Raw genomic sequence first — 24,046 nt, forward strand, 5'->3', positions numbered from 1 at the left:
ACTTGACCTGACCTTGACCTGACCTCGACCTGAAATTCATCCAGAGGTGGTCCATATCACTTATTGAGTGTGCCTATTGAATTCTATGAGTAAAATGACCCATAAAACATGTGTCGCACATGCCCTTTTATATATTTTGTTTTTTGGTGACCTGACCTGACCTGACCTGACCTTGACCTTGACCTCTGAATGATATTGTATGCAACGAATATTGTCTTGGTAGCCTTAGAACACGTTTTGGGCGATCAGTCTCAGTCCATGACTCCATTCTTCGGCAACTACGGTGCAAGGCCGATACTGTAGAAACTTGCAATTTGTACCCTTGACCTGACCTTGACCTTGACCTCAAACTTTAAATTAAGTACATGTTTTTAGTATTTCGTGATGAGAGCTTTCGATTGGCGTTTGAATTTTCCAAATCGGACCATTAGTTCGGGAGATAACAGGGGGGTAAAATTTACCCCCCCCCCCAGCCCCGCGCGTTCGGCTGGAGACCCCAGCCCCGCGCGGGTTAAGTAGTTAAACGGTCGTGGAGCTAGGTGCTCTCTAATGCGCTAATTCATCTCCGGACAGTCGCTGAGATGGTCCTGTGTCAGCCTGACCTGAAAGTCGATATAAAATATGGTGGAGGTGACTCCCGCAATCGCAATGGTCGAAGTGAACTCAGCAAAGAAACTATAAAACGTTGTGCACTCTGCACAACATCAACAAGACACGATAGTAGGGAAATCATGGATTGGCACATTGGTTACAGCAGGTGGGCTTTTTAGAAACTTAAACCTATAGGTACCTACTGATATAGGACCGGGCCGCCGCGCTGGCCGGGAACTCATGCACACTGGCGCACGAGGCATTAGGCAATAGCAAACCACTTGGCCAACATGGGATGAACACTGGAAACATCATGACACATAAATATCACCACAGTAAGAAAACCGCAATAAGATAACGCACACGAATTTGTCCTATTTCTATAACAGCTAGACATTAGACTGCAACGCGCGAAGAAAGCAATAGCACGGCAGGCACGGCAGCAAGGAAACTGCAACGGCGCACATGAAAATATCCCATTATGATATGGAAATCGCGATAACGCATCGACGTGACAGTAGGGGACGCAGAATCAAGACTCTGCAGTGATTTGTAATTAGTTTGCTAACGGAAAGACCCTATAAACCACAATATTTCAGGAAATGAAGCAGCAAAAGCAATCAAGGCGTCGTCCAAACCGTCCAAACTCCAAAGGCGCTGTTTGTCGTTTCATACGGGCCAAAATAGATGCGGGCAGCCTCTTTCCTGATTGTGTTCGCTTTATGCAAAAGATGTCAACGCAGACACTCTGAAAACAAGAGATGCCAGTAAATTTCACGGCCCTCACACATTTTTTATAGTTGTTTTATTTATTTGCAATAGAGGTTTTTGATTCTATGTGTTGGTTTTTTTATTTATCTAGTTCTGAATGAACCAAAATACGAATTTTAACTAAATTGATGTAAAATGAATGCAAATAATGAGAAATATTCATTTCAAAGTTTTTGACTTAAAATGGGCATCTCAAATGCTCAACAAAACAATCAGCGCATGAGCAGTGGACGGGAAATATGAACACATGCCCTAAAGCATTTATGAAAGGCAGCGAAGCGCTAGCTTGAGCGCTAGGGGATGATTCAGGTCATTCAGGTTCATTTCTCGCCTTTATTTCGCGTGGGCTGCTTGTGCTGGTGGGAGTCGACAAATTTTATTACAGGCTAATAGGAAGCAGGGGTTGTGGTGCAGAGTGAACCTGAGGCCAAGGTATGTTAGGAATTGTGGTAGATACCGTGATTTTAAAGTTTTGCGGATCAAGTTTATTTTGGCCTAGTTGGAGTGCATTTTGTAACCATTTTAATACCAATGTATTGCCTTTAATAAATAGGACAGCCACCACATCTACCTGAAGCCAAAATTCAATGCTTCAATTTAATGTTTGTTTTCCTTGTGAAAAATAATTAAGTGATAAAAGGACAAATTTACGAGTCACTTGAGAATTAAGATGCCTAACACCAGGCTCCTCATCCTTACATTTTTGCAGGGACTGTGGTACCATAATGACATTAAAATCTAGACATATTTCAGTTGGGCAAACTAGGCGGCGGGAATCAAAATATGGAGGCATCAAAATATTGATTCTAGTGGGCGGAGCTTTGACCATATATGGGCATACGTGCAGACCATCACAGAAACGTCAATTCTTCAGCAACCGGCAACAATTTCAAGATAGTTTCTTCACAAAATGAAGAGCAACGTTGAAGCTACCCGCCAGGCACGAAACAATAGCCCTAACCTCTTTGGTTAGTTTAGGAAAGCGTCTTGAAAATAATCAAGATATTGATTCATCGCGGCGGCTAATCCCGGCGAGAATCAATATTTTGATTCCGCAAACAGCTGGCTAATCATTATTTTGATTCTGAAATCAGCTGGCTTATCAATATATTGATTCTGCGAACTGACTTTCGGCAGACGTACCTCACTCTTCAAATTGATTTATGGAATGTTTCTTGTGTGCAAATAATGCAAATTCAATAAATTCATGAAGATATTATCAGCACAGGATCGTGTAATTTTTTTCTAGACCTTATTCCCACGGTAGACCAGGGATTTTCAGCACTCACCCTGGCTCCCTGCTCAAAGCTGCAAGCCTTCGAGGGAATGCGTGAAGGGAGCCGTGCTGACCTTTGTATAGGGGTTGTACTGAGTCGGAGCCGGAACCGAAGCCCGACCATTTTACTCGGAGCCGGAGCCGGAGCTGGAGCCGATTTTTTTCCTCCGGAGCCGAAACCGTCAATCACGGCTCCACATCCCTGCTTTGTAGCATTGATTTTGAGTAAAAAAAAAAGTTCACTTATCGTCTTTCACGTGTTCATGAATATGTTTCTACGCATCTGTATCCCGTCCCATTTCTGTGGAGTACAGTAAGAGATATTTCGCCGAACAATATACTCAAGCCCGTTGCACAAATTGCACAATTTGAATGAAAATATGATACACGGATGTATTTGCATTCACAAATAATACGATGATATTCATAACACATTTCACAACGATCCCTGCAATTGCCACACATTTGTCGTTGATGCTCACATCCCATGCAAAGCAATACTCACTTTTAGGACACGTCTCTTATTCAATATGTCTACGTATTTGCAAAACATGCAGTTAATAATATTTGAAACTGAGACCTAACCAATAAGACATACCGGAGACAGGTAAGAAAAAACAAATAAACGTCTGGAGAGTGGAGAATGACCTCAACGTCTCGAAGTTGCCTAATTACAAAGAGCAATTTTCGGTTTCGAATCAAATACATGAAATAAATATAAACAAAATGTGTACAGATACACTCAATATAGGGTTTATGATTAGCACGGCTACCTTAAACATCAATCCTGTCGGGTTGAGCCACTTATGTCCACACCCAAAGCAGGTCGCTTTGGAACACCACAAGATCCCATATTACCACCGAAAACGGTCACCAATTGGTCTACTGATCAGCATCTTCAGAACATTCTCAACCGAAAAGCTATCAGTCCTGTCTGTGTTTTGGTTCGCTTCATTTGGGCTATGCGCACGTTTTTCTACTCCGGTTCTAGGGACGAGATAGCAGTCATCACGCGCTGCACCAGCTCGTTCTTTGACAGGTTGGTGACGCTGTCGTCATCCGGCAGGATAAACACGTGGCGCATTTCACCCTCGGCCCCGCCAGCCACATACACACTTCCTTACGTCATATTGTTTCTCGCCACGAGATCAAAGTTCAAAAGGTCGTGATGTAGGTAGTCTCCGCCCAGCCCGAGTCAGGTACTCCACCGGTTGGTCGGGTGCGGCCAGGTCCGCGCAACGCCGCCCTACTTCGGTCGACGCTCTGGTTGACAGGGATGGCGTTGTCATACAATTGCCTGTCGACTGAGATTCAAGACGCCATCCTTGACCCTCTGAAGCCGATCCCCGCAACGACCAGTGTTTGATCCTTGGCTGACCTGCAGCAAACAACAGAACACAATAATTAGGACATTTGTGGACAATAAATTAGGAAACTATATGTGTTATTATTCTACTTGTTCAGCAACTATTAATTTTAGAATATATTCAATAAAAAATTAAATACTTAATGTCACTTAAATTTCCACTGAATGCCACCAGGTGCGCCAACACTAACTGTCATCTCATGCAGTTATATAAATTCTGCCAAAAAAGTAGATCTGAGGCCAGTTGTACCAACAGCAAAATAGGTGGCTGCTGGATTTTTTTTTGTCTAAATGTTACTTCACATACAGAGCATGAACAGTACAGCCGTATCCGTTTACGTGCCCATCATGTTAACGCTCCATATGTGAAGCAGTCTTTAGGCAAAAAATTCCAGCAGGCAGCTATTTGTGTTGCTAAAACTGGCCTCTAAAATTAACTTTGGCATGGAAAATCCTGAAAATTAACTGTTCCAGCATTCCTTGGACTGACGTACATTAGACACATAATTTTCTTGAAGATCACGTATAATGTAAATATGGCTTACACCATTCAGCAACTTGCTTTTGTTACACTTAAAATAAGCATCATTAAATATGTAGCAAAAATGGGCGAAGCAATAACAAGCCAAGCATACATACCTACTATTTAGATAAGCAAACACGAAGATGCACTACGACCTTTCAATCTGAACTCGGAACAAGTCAATAACCTAGTTGCCCTTAAAAATTTAAATGCTACATATTAAAGTTGTAGCAACAATTGGGTGAGTGAGACACAAGCAGAGGCCAAAAACATCCAAATTATGTAAAATACTGGACATGCACTGCTCCCATTTCATGAGTCCACCCAACAATTCTATCATGTGAGACAAAACATTAGGCTTCTTGTACCTAATTTATACCGTAACTTTTAAAGGACATCATATTTCACTGAAATACTACACCTAAGACATCATTTTCAAAAAAATATAGCTTTAAAAGACAATAGAAGAGTGAGAAGGCGTCCCGCGCCGCTGACGTCGCTACCGCGCCATGTTCCTAAGACCATCTCTTAAAACGAGTTTTCGGTAAGAAACGTTAAGATCACATGCCTGAAATTGAAAAACACACTTCAAAGTATCTTAAAATATGATCCATTGTTACTTACACTTCAGAAAAGGTCGCTTAAACAAAATAAAACCGGGAGCACTACGTTGCATCCAAACATCCACGACGCCGGCGCGAAATGGCGGGAACCGGAAATCGTGGCTAGATACAAAGAAAAAGAATATTTCTTATAAATGAATTATACAACTAAATAACGCATTTTTTATTTTCTTTTAGACAAAATTATGAAAAAATTACAAAGGCTCGTCGTTAATGATAAACAGAGCAAGTTTTAACAGCACGTTTTTGTTGAATGATGGCGGCGAAATCTTTATGCCATTCGTAAAGGTACGCGCGACAAACGGCTGATAGCCATGCAGCGAAAAATTGAAGCGGGGAAGTTTTTTGTATTGACTTGTCAAAAAATCTCGCCGTCATGGGGGTTATTTCCGCCGTAACGGGTCGTCTGAAGGTGGGAATGTCCCAAATTGAATCAAAATATTGATTCTATGCCCATATATGGTCAAAGCTCCGCCCACTAGAATCAATATTTTGATGCCTCCATATTTTGATTCCCGCCGCCTAGTTTGCCCAACTGATTTTACACACAGGGTCCAGGGATCAGGATGTGAGTCAACCCTGATTGAATCAAATCCAGGCTTATAACTTTCAAAACTTTGACTGTCCATTGACCATTTTCCCTGATGTGACTGATCCTGATACTGATCACTGACCCTTATTGACCTTAACCAACCCTTACTGGCCTCACTCTCACAGACCCTTATTGCCCTCACTGTTCCTGTTTGATGTCACTAACCCTTTATGACCTCACTGACCCTTATTGCCCTCATGCTAAACCAGAATTGGCCTCACAGACCAGTTATTACTTATTACCCTCACTCTGAAACCTGTATCAACCTCACACTCTACTGAATTTGCTAACCCTTATTGACACCATAGACCTTCTCTGACTCTTATTGATCTCACTGACCCTCAGAACCCTCACCATAAATCCTTGTTGCCACTTTCCAGGGGCATTGGCGGTAACGGCCCAGCACCATGTCTCTCTTCACGGCCGCCGACTATGTGGTCTGCGGCATGATGCTCTCCATCTCTGCCCTCATCGGCGTCTACTTTGCCTGCACCGGCGGCCGGCAGCGCAGCCAGGCGGTGAGTAAGGCCTCATTACAGGTGGCTGAAGGACTGGATACATGGAGTGATTTGTGTAGAAATGATTTGTCTGTTTGGAAATGAGATTAAGTTGTTTTTTTTTTTAATCTGTAGGTAAGGAATTATTGAGAAAAAGTTGTGTGTGTTTTATTGCTTATGTTGTTTTATTTCGCTTGTATCTTGCTTTTTATGGCGCCTTGTCTATTTCAGTTCAGTATATATATCTGCTCTGTGTATTTCTGTCAACATATTTCTGTTGGCACTGGCAGCTGATGGTAAGTGCCACCCCTGATCAGTTTTAAGTTGTCTGCCATCTCTGATCATTCCTCCCCCTGTATTCCCCAGGAGTACCTGCTGGCTGACCGCAGTATGGGCGCACTACCTGTCTCCTTCTCCCTCCTGGCCAGCTTCATGTCGGCCATCACGCTGCTCGGTGTCAGCGCCGAGAACTACACCTATGGCACCCAGTTTGTGCTCATCAACGTCTCCTACGTCATCGCCACGCCCATCGCGGCGCACTGCTACCTGCCGGTGTTCTACCGACTCTCCGAGTACTCGGTGTACCAGGTGAGTTCTACCACTGCCCACTGCTACCTGCCGGTGTTCTACCGCCTCTCCGAGTAGGTACTCAGTGTACCAGGTAAGTTCTACCACTGCCCACTGCTACCTGCCGGTGTTCTACCGACTCTCCGAGTACTCTGTGTACCAGGTGAGTTCTACCGACTAACAGAGTACTCGGTATATCAGGTGAGTTCACTGTAGCCTACTGCTATTTGCCGGTCTTCTACCAACTCTCAGAGTACTCGATGTACCAGGTGTAGTACCCATAGAGATAGTTGTACCTGCCCATATTCGACCGACTCTCAGAGTGCTCGGTCTATTAGCTAAGTTCTACTGTATTCTGCCATGGTGCCATTGCGGCCGTATTCTGCCATATTCTGCCGTGATAGCAGGCAGTGACAGCCGTATTCTGCCGTATTTCGCGGCACTTATACTGCCGTATTCTGCCGTAATGGCCGTATTTTGCCATGATGACTGTATTCTGTTGTGATGGCCATATTCTGCCGTGGTGCCTGTATTTTGCCGTGATGACCATATTCTAACAGGATGGCCGTATTCTACCGCGGTGGCCGTATTCTACTGTGATGGCCGTATTCTACTGTGGTGGCCGTATTCTGCTGTGGTGGCCGTGTTCTACTGTGGTGGCCGTATTCTACTGTGGTGGCCGTGTTCTACTGTGGTGGCCGTGTTCTACTGTGGTGGCCGTGTTCTACTGTGGTGGCCGTGTTCTACTGTGGTGGCCGTGTTCTACTGTGGTGGCCGTGTTCTACTGTGGTGGCCGTGTTCTACTGTGGTGGCCGTGTTCTACTGTGGTGGCCGTGTTCTACTGTGGTGGCCGTGTTCTACTGTGATGGCCGTGTTCTACTGTGGTGGCCGTGTTCTACTGTGGTGGCCGTGTTCTGCTGTGATGGCTTATTCTGTCGTGATGACTTCCAGTCACCTGGCATTGGCGCATTACCCTGGAATAGCCGCATAAACAGTTGCAGCCGAACAGCTGTCACCTGTTCCCCTCCCTTCTTCCTATCTGCGTCACAGACTATCACACACGCCCGCTGGGTGGGGTAGGTTACCCCCCCTCCCCCCCCCCCGACGGCTGCCAGTGCCACCGACGGACGGCTGGCTCCGATCCTGCTGGGGGGGGGGGGGGGGGGGGGGTGACGACAAGTAGACTGACCCAGCGCTACGGTCCGGTACCACCTGATGTCATCCTGCTGGGCAGGAGTCGCATGTCGAGGGCAAGATGTCGCAATGGCCGGCGGCCGAGCCAGGCGTGACTGAGATTGGTGGCCGCATTAGGGTCCAGTACTGGGCTCGGATTGCCGAGATTTGAGTTCGCCGAAATGTTTATCCAAGGATGGCTATATTTAACATCTAGGGAATGTAAATTTGGCTATCTAGATTATGTAACGACATGCACTTTTCGCTGAAACCGTGAGACATATGTTCATGGACACGGCAAGTTCGGGCAACATGTGGCTATGGGTGGCTTTAGCGAAAGTTAAACCGCTATTTGCTTTTGTTAGAAATGTACCATCTGGCCCCGCTTTGTGTCCGCACTGTCGGGCCCCCTCCCCCTCTCACACTCCGGCTGTCAGTCGTCCAGGACCCCCCCTCTCCCCCGCCGGACCGGGCATGACACGGTGTCTTCATATCGCCTGTCCCGACACAGATGGTGCTGAGACAGCTCTGTAAATGGGATAGACACAATATTTATACGATATCTTTCCGCTGTTACTTCCAATATTTGTATCTGATTGACAACGATCCAATGGACTCGTGTGCATTTGACTCAGTTGGTTCTCTGTGAAGGCATCGGTCTGAAGTTCCTCGAGTGTTTCTGAGCGAGCCGTGACTTCATTGTGTATTGTTGTTGATCGAGTTCATCAGACGGCTGTGAGGCTGCTGCTAACGGAGCGAATTCCATGTCCCTGGCTCACGGAGTTATGAAATGTCTCGTCATGCTCGAGTGGAATGCAGCATCAGCCAGTGCTCCTAGAATGTGTAGTATGCAAAGGCATGCTTACGAAACCGGCGCTACAACGAATGTTATTTCGGTCAACGCGTACTTCAGCATCAGTGTTATTTGCTTAAGTTTACATAATGACAAACGACAAAGCAGAGTTTGGTTTGATTTTTATTTGGTGAAGCTCTTTGTAATGTCCTTCTACAACGAGTGAGTTCACCTTGCTTCGTTTTTAATGGGTTTCGGTGCCTTTCCCCCAATATTCGCACAAATATCGATGCTCTAGTTGTTTCGTGCGGTTTACCTGTGTTAATTTGTCACCGTTTCAGTACCTGGAGTACCGGTTCGGCACGCTGACTCGGATGCTCTGTTCGATGGCGTTCTCGCTGCAGATGATTCTCTACATGGGGGTGGTGCTGTACGCGCCGGCCATTGCTCTCAGCACAGTCACAGGTACGGCCCGGGGTGATACACCTGGGGACGGGGACGCGGCTGGGGGCGCCGCCGGGCCGGGGTGATACACCTGGGGACAGGAGACAGCTGGGGGCGCCGCCGGGCCGGGACACAGCTGGGACGCTGTAGGGCTGACACAGCCTGCCTTACACAGCTGGACAAACAGGAAACACTGCTCACATGGCGGCTACTATGGATATCTTACGTAACACCACATCGAGTCGCATGCTTTGAGTCGCGTCCTGCCTGTATGTAGGCGCACGTAATGCGGGCTTTAGTCCGTGCGGTTAGTCAGTCTTCTGGCACGGATATAAGGGCACGTGACAACAGAGTGATGAAGCCTGCATTATTTTGTTCAATGTCTTGTTCACCGCACGCGCTTGTGTTTGTGCGCATTTCATCCCCGCGCTCTCTGACCTTTGCGTGGTCAGATAATCGTCACCACGTGTTGTACGGTCTATTATCGACCCGCTCGGTAGAGGCCATTTGTCCAGTCATTAACGTCCGCTCGCTGACTGCAGCTGGTCGGAGCGTAGCGAGCGCCGGAAATAGATCAATAGGTAGAGGTACCCTTTATGCATGTAAGGGGACTGAAACCAACGGCTTTAGAAAACGAAAGCCTTTTTTTGCGGCGCAGTGGGAGTATTATCACATTCCGTCATTGTTTTGTAATCGGGTGGAGTCACTTTCCTTGTTCCTCGTCAAAGCAGTGTTGATTTTGAAGGACAGTCGTGTTGCCGTTATTGCCGTATTTTCTGCGACATGTGTCCATTGTTTCCGAGTATTAAATGAACAACACCACTACCGACTCGCGTTGGTCAGGCCGGGCCGTGCTGCCGCGTTTCCGCACCTTTCCGTGCCTCCGGTCGGAGTAGAGGTTATCTCAGAGCCCCTCTCTCCCACCACTGGCCACTCCATACCACTCCGTGTGCTCGCATCAGCACCGTCTGAATCGGGCGTTAGTGTGTGCCCGCGCACGGCCGTACCGCCCGACACAGCAGTCTGTGTACCGTACACGTGCTCTTCGCGTGCCTGACGGACCGGCAGAAATGCACTGTCATCGTGCTGAGGGGATTATCGGGGGATTTGTAGTAAAACTGGAGCTACCCTATTACTTGTTTTCCTCTACAGCTAAACAGGTGACACGCTTCAAATGCTTCATGTTGTTCGGGTTGGTTTATTTGCGAATATATTGTATCAGTTATTGTCTGCAGGTATCAGTCTGTGGCTCTCTGTTCTTCTGGTGGGTCACCTTCTAGGCTTCCACTCCGCTATGTCCTCATCTGACCGGTACTGTTGGCAGGTATCAGTCTGTGGCTCTCCGTCCTGTTGGTGGGTCACCTTCTACTCCGCTATGTCCTCATCTGACCGGTACTGCTGGCAGGTATCAGTCTGTGGCTCTCTGTCCTGTTGGTGGGTCTGGTCTGCACCTTCTACTCCACACTGGGAGGCATGAAGGCCGTCCTCGTCACCGATGTCTTCCAGGTAAGACTGGCCACGTTTGACCTGGTATAGAATGACCCTAACTTGACCTCGGGTGGGCCTGTTACTGACCTCAGGTGAATCTGACCTGACCTGACTATAGTTAGCCTAATAGGACGGGACCTCGGGTTGGCGTAACCTGGCCGGCCCTCCGCGGCCATCTCTCCTGCTCATTTAACTGACGCCACCACCAGTTGCAACCTGCCGCAGTCTCCAGCTGATCGATCGACGGAGCTGGAGCTCTGTGACTCACAAAGGCACACTCTATGACGCACGCTGGTTCGAACGATGGTGATCAATAGGCGTCCTGTGAAACGAGCGGTAAACATAAGAGTTTCTGTTAGCTGCCGCCTGCTCCAGACTGTCTCCGAAATGTTAAAAGAGGATGTGATTGTATGTTGGTGTCAAAATTTGATTGACCTTTGACCCATCGGTGAGGATGTGTAATGTGTATGCTTACTGGTGTATTCTTTATTACGTCTGTAATAGGTCAGCTCTTGCCGTCATGTTCTCACATCCACTGACAGATATATCTGCTCCGGTGCTATTCTCCGCAGACCCTGCTGATGTTCGCGGCCATATTCGCGGTGATCGCGGTGGGCTGTGTGACCATGGGCGGACCGGCAGAGATCTGGCGAGTCGCCGAGGAGGGAGGCAGGATCGAATTCCTCAAGTGAGTTCATATTTCACACTCTATGGCACTCTGTAATTGTATGGGCACTGGATAGCCTAATGTTGTGAAACGCCCGCCCCGAAACTCTACAACACGCCGTTCTTTCCACGCTCCACGGCTCATTCTGCCTTTTACAACTCTCCACCGTCTCATCCCCAGTATCATCTCGTTTATTCTGTTCCTATTCCCCATCACAGCCCCGTTTTGTATTTCAGTTCGCATCGCCGTCCCGATCGCCATGTTCTGTCGTCCCCAAGGCTCTCCTACGCCGGCACTATAAGATCTGAACCCCAGGCTCCCCGGAAATGCCGCCTTATGGACCAGTATTATAGCTCTGTTTAGACTGTCGCGGCTCCCTGTGAGGGTGTCCGATTACATCCGAGAACGCCTCACTCTAACCACGTGGTGGTCTGGGTGGGTTACCCTACGTTACATGTACTGTAACGGGCGTACCACGTCTCTAAGTGAAATAGTGGACCGTTTGAGATCACTGCTGATGCTGGGTGCGATGTCGTTTGATCGTTGTGTGTAATGTTTGCTTGGGCTGACTTGGTACTAGAATAGGTCTGGCACTGGTGTTGTTGGCTCTGCGTGTGTCTTAGTTTTTGTCCGAGACTTGAATCCAGTACGATCCGATAGGATTCAGATGTTTTCCCAACAAACACAAATGATACAATGCGCCAAAACAGCTGCCTCAGTGAAAAACACTGGCAATGAAGCGGCACAACAGGATGGATCTGGTCAGGAATGCTTTTTCGACATACCATTGACGTTAGTTGGAAATGTAACAGCGAGCTCCAGCATCAGCTCGCTTTATTTTCTATTCATAAATGCGCGGGCATGCTCATCACTGTCTTTACGCAATTTCAATGGGTATTTTCATCTGCATACAGAAGACAGTTTCCATATGAGACGCATAGTGTCCAAACACGTAGATGCATCACAAGTACTATGTTACACGGTTTGCTACTTGATGGGGTGTATCCTGTGTTATGTTCGGCATTACACGTCCGCTTTGACTAAAGGAGCACAAATTCTATTTTCCCATGCTATCAGCATATCACCAGTCTTCGTCCCTTGACTTTATATCTTCTCACCGTCACCATGTTAAACCGTCTCCCTACCGTCAGTATTTCACCAGACTGTCGCTAATTGTAAATGATTTGACCCCCCCCCCCGCCCCCAGTATATCCCCAGACCCCACTGAGGGGCACACAGTCTGGTCTGTGTGTCCATCTGACCCCCCCCCCCCCCTCCGTATCCCCAGACCCCATGGAGCGGCACACGGTCTCATCTGACCCCCCCCCCATCCCGTCCCCCAGTATATCCCCAGACCCCACGGAGCGGCACACGGTCTGGTCGCTCGGTCTGGGCGGCGTGTTCATCTACCTGTCCCTGTACGCGGTGAACCAGGCGCAGGTACAGCGTCTGCTCTCCGTGGGCAGTCTGCGGCGCGCCCAGCTGGCCCTCTGGATCCAGTGGCCCATCCTGACCTGTCTCAGTCTGAGCACCTCGTTCGCCGGCCTGGTGGTGTACGCGCACTACCACGGCTGTGATCCGTTCGCCACCGGAAAGGTCAAACTGCCAGACCAGGTGGGTGTGTTACATACTCTCAGAAAAGAGGAGCATTCAAACTAACTTAGTATAAACAAAACGTATTCTGTTCCAAACTAAGGCGTTCTTGCGTGAATCATTTGGGTTAGTGAACAACGTATAGCAGCTACATAGCGACTTGAGATGCTCTTGGATACCTACTGGTTCGTAGTATCCTGTTTAGCAGTGAGAATGTCTCATGAACAATTTGTTTTCATGTTTTCGATTTAACTCCGCGGAATCTCATGCCCACCTCGCTTGTACCCTCTTGTATGATCCTACCCGGCTGTGTGTTGATACAAGTCGATGGCCCATGTCTGTCCGTCCATATCCCATGACTCACCGCCCGCCTGGCTCTGCCGCGCCGCGCCGTGCCGGTGCCGGTCCCACTCTCAGCGCACTGGTCCGGTTTTCACTCCGCCGCCGCCCCCACAAAGCGTGCCCGCCGACACTCCACTATACACGCCCCAGTGGATGTGTGACCACAACTTAGCGATAACGTCAGCGGTGAAGGCATTGCGGTGTGGGTGCCTTCCACGCCGGCCGGCAAATCCGCCCAGTCAGATAGGCCAAAACAGGACGGTGCGATCATGTGTGTTTGTATTTTGCTGGAAAACGGAGTGATTCATAACACAGGGCAATTCAGGTGTAAAGTGACCCGTATTGGCTGCGCAGTTGTATTTTCTGGTTTCCTTGCTCCGTTTTCTATCTCCCACTCACTACTCTTCCATCTATTTCAGGTGTTGCTTTATTATGAACGCTGTAGAGTTGTATTGTCCCGTATTATGTTCCCTCGCCTTTCTCACATTCCCCGTTCTGTTCCAGCTGCAGTGCCCCGTTGCGTAATGGACACACTGCTGTGTTCTCTGGCTCCGTTGTGTGGTGCGGTCTGACCCTCGTTTCCCTCTATCTGTCCAGCTGCTGCCGCGTTTCGTGATGGACACGATGCGCGACATTCCCGGGCTGCCCGGCCTGTTCGTGGCCGGTATCTTCTCCGGCTCTCTGAGCACCGTCTCGTCGGCCGTCAACTCCCTGGCCGCCGTCACCGTGCACGACTACGTGCGGGTCAGTGGACAGCGGCCGGCGCCGGGGCACGCAAAGTGACTCCTGCTACGCTGGTCTACTGTTTTCCAGGGTCAACTGGCTGGGTCATTCTCAAACGATATCGTACCCGTTTTCGAGATGCCAATTGGCCAATTGGCTCCGTAGCAGCTTTGTTTAACTATACTCACCAGTAAAACGCCTTTTGGGCGAAGAACGAGCGAGCGAGATAGTGAGCCCTGCACGTCCGGAAGGGCGAGAGGGTGCTTCCAACGGGCTTGTGCAAAGCACCCTTCTAACCGGTCGCTAGCGGTGTGCCAAATTTGAACGCAATCGGCCCAGCCGTTCCTGAGATCTGGCAGCGGCATTCTGCACGTGCGCACGTGCAAACGGGGTCCAAAATGACTTTTGCACGGCACCCTACTAACTGGTCCCCAACCGTGTACCAAATTTGAGCGCAATCGGCCCAGCCGTTCTCGAGATCTGGAAACGCCCCCTGCACGTGCGCACGTGCAGTAGCACCCTAACCGCAACACATGGGAATGCAATGCCTGGTGGGTGCCTACCTGTGTGCCAAGTTTCAGCGAAATCGCCCCAGTAATTACCGAGTTACTGAAATGGGAACAAATTTGGCACCTCTTATTGTTGTATTTTGCACGTGCACTGGGGGTGACCCACATACATCGAGAGTATCCTATTTTGGGTAGAAGGGATGCTACTACCCTACAAAAATTACCGCAAGTCAATCGCCCAAGCGGCTGCTGAGATATGAGCCTCTCAAAATCACTACTTTTGCAAAACAGCTTGAACACCCCTGACTTTTCACGTGGCACGTGCCACGACGGTCACTGAGATACTGTATCAAAAGTAGTCAATTACGGGGTAGAAGGGATGGGGCTACCCAACAAAAAAGACCGCAGGCCAATCGGTCCAGCGGTTGCTGAGATATAAGCCTCTCAAAAGCGTTACAGGCCGGGCCGGGCCGGGCCGGGCCGGGCCGGGCCGGGCCGCTCATACTGAGATTTTTCCGTTATATTGAAAAGACTCACTTCGCTCGCTGCGCTCGCTCGCTCGTAATAACTGATTGCTCGTCTTCCTATGTGATGTCTCCTTAGGAAGCCTTTTGTGGTTCGTCTTGCTTTATTGATCTACGGAGACTGTATGGGGTGACCTACGGTGCGTCATGCAATGTAACCCGTTCAGAACTCTTCATTTGACCCACCTCTTATCTGTGCATCTGTTTCCGTGTTGATCCAGCTGGTCGCTCCCGGTGTAACTCGACTCGGTCCTTTGCAGCTGTTTCCGTGCTGGTCGCAGCAGCCGGCAGTTTACCCCCCCCCCCCCCTCCCACAGCCGTTTCCGTACTGGCCCGAGCAGAATGTTGTGTGACCCGCCCTCCCTCCCCCTCCGCAGCTGTTTCCGTGCTGGTCGCACCCGCCCCCCCCCCCCCCCCCCCGCAGCTGTTTCCGTGCTGGTCGCAGTAACCCGCCGTTAAACGTGCCCCCCCCCCTCCGCAGCTGTTTCCGTGCTGGTCGCAGCAGCCGGCCGAGTGGGAGCTGCCGCTCACCAAGCTGCTCTCGCTCGGCTACGGCCTGCTGTGCCTGGCCGTCTCCTACCTGGTCTCAAAGGTGGGCGCCAGCGTGCTGACCGCGTCTCTGACCATATTCGGTGCCGTGGGCGGCCCCCTGCTCGGAGTCTTCACCCTGGGGATGTTCTCCACCGGCGCCAACCAGCGGGTGAGATACCGGGAGGGGAGTGTCGGTTGCACTGCGAATGCTCGTTGGTCGTTAAGGATGAGATGGTGTAGTGACGAGCTGTGCCCGATCGCGTAGTGTACATATGTTATGTTTGTTTGTTTGTTTATGTTTGTTGTCATATGTTTGTATCGTGTATATATTCTCTGTACCTAATGTGTCCGCCACTGCGCGTGTGGACCTCCAGGAACTGTGCGCCGTTTTACATGATAGCGCATGCGCACTATTCGTTACCACTTGGTACTGTTAGTACAATGGTCGCCCAATTGTGTGCAAATACATTCGACTTCTAACCGGAGCAGGACTTTGAAGAAGAGAGGCGAAGGAAGACGGAGGAGGCTGAAGGCTGACGAAGGAGAGACACACGCACAACCGACCTTCAAGGTCGCACCGAGCTACGGTCGAGCGAGGTGGGCAACACGCCCTTAAAGACGCCTCTGATTGTAGCCACGCCGGTACCCCTGGTCGGACCCGGTATACTGACACGGACCTTGCCACTGGCTCTGGCTCAGGCTGTCTTAGCGGACACGCCTGCCAGTCCAGACGCTCTCCTAAGAGCGAGTGCTCGGCTACCGCCAGTCTGCCGGGCCCAACAGCGTTCTGCTGACACCCGCCGATACCGTTCGCCGCACCGCAAGTGCCGCAGCGATTCGGGCGCTCCAGGCGAGCGTAACGGGAGTCACACCAGTCCGCGCCGCCAGGCTCTGCCCGCTGTTGTATTCACGGACGGCCCTTCCTTAGATTGCTGACACCGATCCTGGGCACCGACTTCTTGGCCGCACACCAGCTCGTCGTCGACGTCGCCAGCCAACGCCTCCTGCGAGACGGCACCGTGTGCGCCAGCGCCCAGCGGTCACGACTGTGCTCCATCGGCGTGCGCCTCATCCACGAGCAGGCTGCTGCTCGCTATGCCGCCGTCCTCGCCCGCTACCCGGACGTAACATCGCCAGCGCCCGGCCCGGCACCAGTCAAGCACAGTGTGACACACCATATCGTCACCACCGGGCCGCCAGTGCACCAGCGGCCACGGCGACTGCGACCAGACCGGACACACATCGCCAAAACAGAATTCGACAAGATGCTACGGCAGGGCACCATCCGCCCGTCCAGCAGCAGCTGGGCCTCGCCTCTCCACATGGCGCCCAAGAAGTCTCCCGGCGAGTGGCGCCCCTGTGGGGACTACAGGGCGCTGAACGCCCGCACTCTGCCGGACCGGTACCCGCTTCCCTACCTGCGAGACTTCTCGGCCGACCTGCACGGGTGTGCCGTCTTCAGCACGATCGACTTGGTGAAGGCGTTTCACCAGATACCCGTGGAACCTGCCGACGTCGCCAAGACCGCCATAACTACACCGTTCGGCCTCTACGAATGCGTCCGGATGCCATTCGGCCTCAGGAACGCTGGACAGACCTTCCAGCGTTTCATGGATGAGGTCCTCCGCGGCATACCGGGCTGCTTCGTTTACCTCGACGACATCCTGCTTGCCAGCCCGACTGCCGAACACCACCTGCAGCTCCTGGACCACGTACTTCAGCGCCTCAACACCTACGGCGTCGTCGTCAACAGGCACAAGTGCGTCCTGGGTCAGCAGCAGGTGGTGTTCCTCGGCCACTCGGTGGACGCCGACGGCGTCCGCCCGCTGCCTGGACGAGTCGAAGCCATCAGGAACTTTCCAGAGCCGACCACGCAGTCCCAGCTGCGGAGGTTCCTGGGGATGGTGGCGTACTATCACCGCTTCGTCCACCGGGCCGCCGAACTCTTGCAGCCCCTGCACGCCCTGCTCACTAACAAGGGCAAGAACTCCAAAGCGCCCGTCGCGTGGACGGACGCGACACGCCAGCGCTTCCGACACATCAAGGACGCCCTGGCCGCGGCGACGCACCTCGCGCACCAGGTCCCGGACGCGCCGCTCGCCCTCTTCGTCGACGCCTCAGACTGCGGAGTGGGCGCCGTCCTCCAACAGCACGTAGCTGGCGAGTGGCAGCCGCTAAGCTTCTTCTCCAAGACGCTTCAACCTGCAGAGAAGAAGTACAGTACGTTCGGGCGCGAGCTGCTCGCCATCTACCTGGCCGTCCGACATTTCAAGCACTCGATCGAAGGCCGGTCGGCAATTGTCTTTACGGACCACCGCCCGCTGGTAACGGCCGTCGGCTCCTCGTCCGATCGCTACTCACCACGAGAGGTCCGCCACCTTGACTATATCGGCCAGTTCGTGTCGGACATCCGCCATGTGCCTGGAAAAGACAACGTGGTCGCCGACACGCTGTCGCGCACGGTCTCGATGGTGGCCCAGCCGCGCCCCCCGCTCGCCGACTTCACTGCCATCGCCAAGGCCCAGTCCGAAGACGGCTCGCTGGAAGAACTCGAGGCCTCAGACACCTCACTGCGCCTGCGCCACATCCCGGTCGGCGATGGACTCCGTCTGCTCTGCGACGAGTCCACCGGATCGCCTCGGCCGGTCCTCCCAGAGGCGCTGCGCCGGCCCTTCGCCAAGGCTCTGCACGACCTGTCGCACCCTGGCGTCGAGGCCACCGTCAAGATCGTCTCCAAGCGGTTCGTCTGGCCCGGTATGGATCGTGACGTGCGCCGCTGGACCCGAACCTGCCTCGCCTGCCAGCGCTGCAAGATCGGCCGGCACACCAAGTCCGACGTCGGCACCTTCCAGCCGCCTCAGCAACGCTTCGACCACGTCCATGTAGACCTCGTCGGTCCGATGCCTCCATCAAGAGGCCACTCGTACCTTCTGACGTGCGTCGACCGGTTCACTCGGTGGCCAGAAGCCATCCCGCTGCCAGACATTCGCACCACCACGGTGGCTCGAGCCTTCCTCGAGCACTGGATCGCCAGGTTCGGTGTTCCATCCATCATCACCACCGACCGCGGCGCTCAGTTCGAGTCTGCCCTCTGGTCGGAGCTTCAGCGGTTCCTCGGCTGCCAGCGGACTCGGACAACCAGCTACCACCCGGCCTGCAACGGCATGGTCGAGCGGTTCCACCGTCAGCTGAAGGCCAGCCTCCGTGCCCACCAAGCTGCCTCGTGGACAGACGTGCTGCCGCTGGTCATGCTGGGCATCCGCGCCACCATCAAGACCGACCTGCAGGCGTCCCCAGCTGAACTGGTATACGGCTCTCCACTGCGACTCCCAGCCGAGTTCTTCGACAGCAGCCGCACAGCAGACGCATCACCAGCCTCCTTCGTCAAGGACCTGCGACGCGCCATGGCTCAGCTTCGACCCACTCTGCCACGGACAACCAAGCGCGCCACGTACGTCCCGGAGGCGCTGAAGACGGCAAAGTACGTTTTCGTTCGGCGGGACGACCACCGTTACCCTCTGGACGCACCGTACGACGGCCCGTTCCCAGTCATCAACAGGACAGACAAGACCATCACCATCCAACGGCGACAGCGACGCGATGTCATCACCATCGACCGTTGCAAGCCCGCCTTCATGGACGAGGTGCCGGATCAACCTCAGGAGCAGCCACAGCGCGCACAAGACGTGCAGTCATCGGCCGCCCAGACAGGCGGCCCGGAGCTCCTGCTCTATGACGACACTCCGGCGGCCGCACGTCCTGCACCGCCAGCAGCGCCAACACCACGCCCGGCGCCAACGGAAGCACCAACAACACGACCGACAACACTGCGACCAGCAGCGCCATCGCGGCCAGCATCGACCGCGGACATCACCACGCCAGCACAGCCCAGATCGATTCTCCGCACTCGCTCCGGACGCGAGTCACGACCACCGGATCGATTTCGACACGTCACCTTCATCGGCGACGCGTCTAGGGAGGGGGCAGTGTAGTGACGAGCTGTGCCCGATCGCGTAGTGTACATATGTTATGTTTGTTTGTTTGTTTATGTTTGTTGTCATATGTTTGTATCGTGTATATATTCTCTGTACCTAATGTGTCCGCCACTGCGCGTGTGGACCTCCAGGAACTGTGCGCCGTTTTACATGATAGCGCATGCGCACTATTCGTTACCACTTGGTACTGTTAGTACAATGGTCGCCCAATTGTGTGCAAATACATTCGACTTCTAACCGGAGCAGGACTTTGAAGAAGAGAGGCGAAGGAAGACGGAGGAGGCTGAAGGCTGACGAAGGAGAGACACACGCACAACCGACCTTCAAGGTCGCACCGAGCTACGGTCGAGCGAGGTGGGCAACACGCCCTTAAAGACGCCTCTGATTGTAGCCACGCCGGTACCCCTGGTCGGACCCGGTATACTGACACGGACCTTGCCACTGGCTCTGGCTCAGGCTGTCTTAGCGGACACGCCTGCCAGTCCAGACGCTCTCCTAAGAGCGAGTGCTCGGCTACCGCCAGTCTGCCGGGCCCAACAGCGTTCTGCTGACACCCGCCGATACCGTTCGCCGCACCGCAAGTGCCGCAGCGATTCGGGCGCTCCAGGCGAGCGTAACGGGAGTCACACCAGTCCGCGCCGCCAGGCTCTGCCCGCTGTTGTATTCACGGACGGCCCTTCCTTAGATTGCTGACACAGATTCCGTAGATTGCACAGATCAGCAGGCCGTCCGTAGAATTACAATGGGAACTCTAGACCATTAGTAAGATAGGGTCTATTTCCTTCGATTGTCGAGTGCTCATGAAGTCGGGGAATGGATGACTGGTTAGAGGATGGGTAAGCTTTTGCTTGTTGTATGGGAGTTGGAATGAACGACTGTCTGCAGTGCAATGACTGGAATCGTTGAAATCTTACGTCAAAGAGATGGGTTATGACTTGTCTGGGAGTTCAGTAGAAGAACACGATGTGTCCAGGCTCTGGTGGTTGTTATTGGCACTGTTTTTACCCAGGCCATCCCCCCCCCCCGCCGTCAGGGCGCCGTGGCCGGTCTGCTGGTCGGCCTGGCCATCAACCTGTGGATCGGGTTCGCGCCCAAACCGCCGGCGGCCACACTACCAGTCACCACCGACCTGTGCCGGAACGACACCCACGTGGCCGGCGTGGTGCTGCCGGCCTACGATGACGTCATCGACGGCAGCAGTGACGTCATCAACGCCACGGCCGCCCTGGTGGAGGGCGCCAGTCCGCTTACTGACGACAGGTCAGTGTAAGGGATGGGATGGACCTTGGTTAAGTGGGACAGAGTGCTAGTTAAAGTTAGATGGATGTGTGAGATGGAATTCATTTACAGTCTTACCCATTATGCATGTAAGTAAAGCTCACACAATACTGGTATTTGAACATCTGAGGCCATCCGTGAACTGAACTAATCGCGTGTCAGCCTTGAATAAGTGCCATTTTAACACCTTCCAATTTTGCCTTTGTCGCGCCCATCAAATACCTGCACCTGCATCGACAGCCTGCCCCGCTCACCCCTCCCGCCCCTCTGTTTATTTCAGCGGCTCCAAGTACCTTTACCTGTACCGCCTGTCGTACATGTGGATCTCGATGATCGGGTTCCTGGTGACGTGCCTGGTGGGGCTGCTGGTGTCGCTGATCGGTCCGCGCCGGTCTCCACCCACCCCGCCCGGTCTGCTCAGTCCGCCGGTGGCCTGGCTGAGAGGGAGGATGGAGCCGCAGGTCAGTCAAGGATAGAGAGGGCAGGTCAGATAGAAATGAGGAGTGGTTAGTGAGGATAGGTTAGGATGGCAATACCCAACTCCCATGGAGTAAGACAGGCTAGAGGTGTCATGTCGGAGCCTGGGCACAGCGCGATTTTGTGGCGCCGAGTAAATAATGCTTCAGTTGCGCTGGACTTCTGTGTTTTACATGGTAGGTAATGCTCTGTAATGCACCTTTGCTGGCCTGTTAAGTGTCGAGGTGCACCTCATGTTTAGCCAATGGTAAAAGGTTTCTTGTCGTATGTGTCTCAGGCCTCGCTGCCCGATCGATATGCCATTAGATGTCTGTCTGAGTGTCTGACTGTGTCTGCTGTCTCAGGACTCGTCACCCAGCCGTATGAAGCTGAACGGCAGCAATGTCGGCACGGAGATGGACCAGTTCGAGGCCAAGACGTGGCTGTGACCGGGCGCTGGAGCCACCTCCGACACCGGAGGAGGAGAGGGTGATGGAGCTGAGCGCCGACCCCAGTGAACCGTACTGATGGGTCGGCGTCCATCGGGTACCAGCACAAAACTGCGAGAGACTCATCAGCGGCCATGTCAGACGACAGAGCGAACAAGGACCAAAGAACGTGGTGAGAAACACTTGAGTGCCAGGCTGCTCGGAAAAGAGAAACTCAGAATGGTAAGAAAGTCATAAGGAAAAAACTCAGTGGTAAAAAACTCAGCTGTGAGAAGTGGAAAGTGAAAAACTCAATCGTTGAGAATCTCTGAGCGGTGAGAAACGGGCCACGAAAGGCATTACCGTGAATCTGTGTTTCACCGATAGGACCTGTGGTGTTCATTCGGTGTTTTTTTCTGAGACAGTATTTGTTATTTGTTCTGAATTTACATCGAGTTATGTTTTGTAGCATAAATTTACCACGTTTTGAGCTTACCGGTTTTAATTATTTTGAATGCAGGCCATTTTCGCGCGTTTATGTACTGTGTTCTTTGTCAGTATTTGTGTACATTTATGTGCTAATGTACGGCAGCAGTGAACTGCTTGCGGCGTCGGCGAACGCTGACAGCCATTTGTTGTAGGCTTCGCTTCACCGTTGTTTGTTTAGTGGATACTGGACATATTAACCTACACTGGTGATAAGCGGGCTGACGGGGCTGTACCGGCGGTCCCCGCTAAACTGCTCCCGGTAAGAAACGTCGTGCAATTAGAAGCCGTCCTGCGGTCCTCTTTTGGCCGCACTGACTTTTGAGGCACTAACCAGAGTGTCGTGGGAGTTGGAGTTGTCCGTGTATGATGTCGGACTCTGTAGATTGTCCCATCCCCGGGCCGGACGGCGCGGCACATTGCGTGCCTGACCGGGCCACCCGCGTTGTTGGTACGTTCGCGCTGTGTAGATGTGCGTGACCCCTGTCTCGTGTGTCGTCTCCCTCTGTCTCTTTGTGGCGTCCCTCGTTATGGAGGTGTTAACCCGGTGAACCTGTGATCTGTGCAGCTCTGTGGACGTGTCCCACTGGTCCCCTGAGAGCGGCGCAGACCGGGGGTCTAAAGAGATTGTCGACGGTCAGACCCGGATGTTGCCGATACGGGACACCGGTGTTACGTGTTATGTGTAGCCTGGGTGTTACGTGTCGCGTAACTCGGATGTTACGTGTCACGTTACTCGAGTGCTACGTGTTACAGCACTCGGATGTGTTACTTGACCCGGGTGTTCCTGCTATGTGACTCGTGGGTGATTTACCAGGCCCCTCGGAAGAAGCGCACATGTCGCTGTTACAGATCACCAGTTGTATATTTCGTCTGGTTCCAGTCAGTGACCAGTAATTGGAGCATTGCCCGCGTTTCCTATATTCGCTCAACAGGGGCAGTCGCTGAACGACACGGTACCATTTCGATAGCGCCTTCCGTGCATCAGGAATCTTGTGAAAGACACCCCTTTTATACTGGCTTCCATGTCGTATGCCTGTCACCGACTAGCTACCTTGTTGGACTTTGCCTTGTTTCGTCTCAGCTATCTCTAAAACGGTGCTGGAGATAGGGCTGTCAAATTATCGAGAAGCGGTCGTGAATTGTCACTTCGCTGGCAGCCGAACGCAGTAGCAGTGTATACCATCTACTGCAATAGTTGTGTGAAGAAATGTGTGGTTTGAACGATAAGAGCTTGATCAGTGTGGCCATTAGACTGTGTTTTCGGTCGCTAGAATATGTTTTGTGATTATGCGGTCAGGTTTGTCTAACGAAGGCGGCTGTTTTGATTGGGCTAGTATTTTGTGTTCCGAGTTGGGTTGTCGAAACTATGCCATTTTCAAATTATACATGACATTTTCTCCAGTTCCGATAAGCAGTGTTTGATCTGTGCTTTCTTTGCAACCAAATCAGATCACATTGAGAGTGTTTAGTGCGATTTACGAATCTCATTTATTCGACATATTTAGTTGCAATGTATTCACGTGTGCAATGTGCGATCTGTCGGGTGCTCACCGTTGTGCAGTGGGATTACTGAGCTCCCACTTTCGCGCCTCTGTGTTTGAGTGCGGCATTTGTACTCAATGTCTTCCTCAGCGTGCCCGCGACGCGCCGAGCGCCGTACATATCTGTCGACTGGTGTGCCATTTACGCAATACAGCCACTGGCGTGTAAACTGACCCTCTGGGTGGCGAGAGAGCGACGGTGGTCTGCTGAGTTTGACCTGACTCGGCTAACTCGTGGGTGGCTGGTGAGTGGATCTGCCGTTGTT

The 24,046-nt window shown here is 52.1% G+C and overlaps 1 protein-coding gene and 1 long non-coding RNA gene across 5 annotated transcripts; one reads left to right on the forward strand and one right to left on the reverse strand.

The window, feature by feature from the left end:
* The first annotated feature begins 1,605 nt into the window (after positions 1 to 1,605).
* Positions 1,606 to 23,950, forward strand: LOC122386929 (putative sodium-dependent multivitamin transporter). Of its 4 annotated transcripts, none has more exons than XM_043376679.1 (12): positions 1,606 to 1,794; positions 6,123 to 6,260; positions 6,606 to 6,827; positions 9,114 to 9,237; positions 10,622 to 10,722; positions 11,277 to 11,392; positions 12,715 to 12,985; positions 13,904 to 14,050; positions 15,544 to 15,762; positions 20,622 to 20,848; positions 21,147 to 21,327; positions 21,688 to 23,950. In XM_043376679.1, exons 2-12 carry the CDS (start codon positions 6,150 to 6,152, stop codon positions 21,769 to 21,771), a joined length of 1,803 nt encoding a protein of 600 aa, XP_043232614.1. In that variant the 5' UTR covers positions 1,606 to 1,794; positions 6,123 to 6,149; the 3' UTR covers positions 21,772 to 23,950. The 4 variants fall into 4 exon arrangements, with proteins under 4 accessions (XP_043232614.1, XP_043232611.1, XP_043232612.1 ...); XM_043376678.1 differs by lacking the exon at positions 1,606 to 1,794 and adding an exon at positions 5,479 to 5,718; XM_043376676.1 differs by lacking the exons at positions 20,622 to 20,848; positions 21,147 to 21,327; positions 21,688 to 23,950 and adding an exon at positions 16,522 to 17,332 and having other exon boundaries at positions 1,649 to 1,794.
* Positions 3,609 to 5,392, reverse strand: LOC122386932. Its single transcript, XR_006257458.1, has 2 exons — positions 5,152 to 5,392; positions 3,609 to 4,016 (listed from the first exon to the last, which is right to left on the reverse strand). It is a non-coding gene; the product is annotated as an uncharacterized LOC122386932 (long non-coding RNA).
* Positions 23,951 to 24,046: the final 96 nt, after the last annotated feature.

The sequence above is a fragment of the Amphibalanus amphitrite genome, unplaced genomic scaffold (genome assembly GCF_019059575.1).
Source record: "Amphibalanus amphitrite isolate SeventyFive unplaced genomic scaffold, NRLGWU_Aamphi_draft 000267F_arrow, whole genome shotgun sequence".
Classification (NCBI taxonomy): domain Eukaryota; kingdom Metazoa; phylum Arthropoda; class Thecostraca; order Balanomorpha; family Balanidae; genus Amphibalanus; species Amphibalanus amphitrite.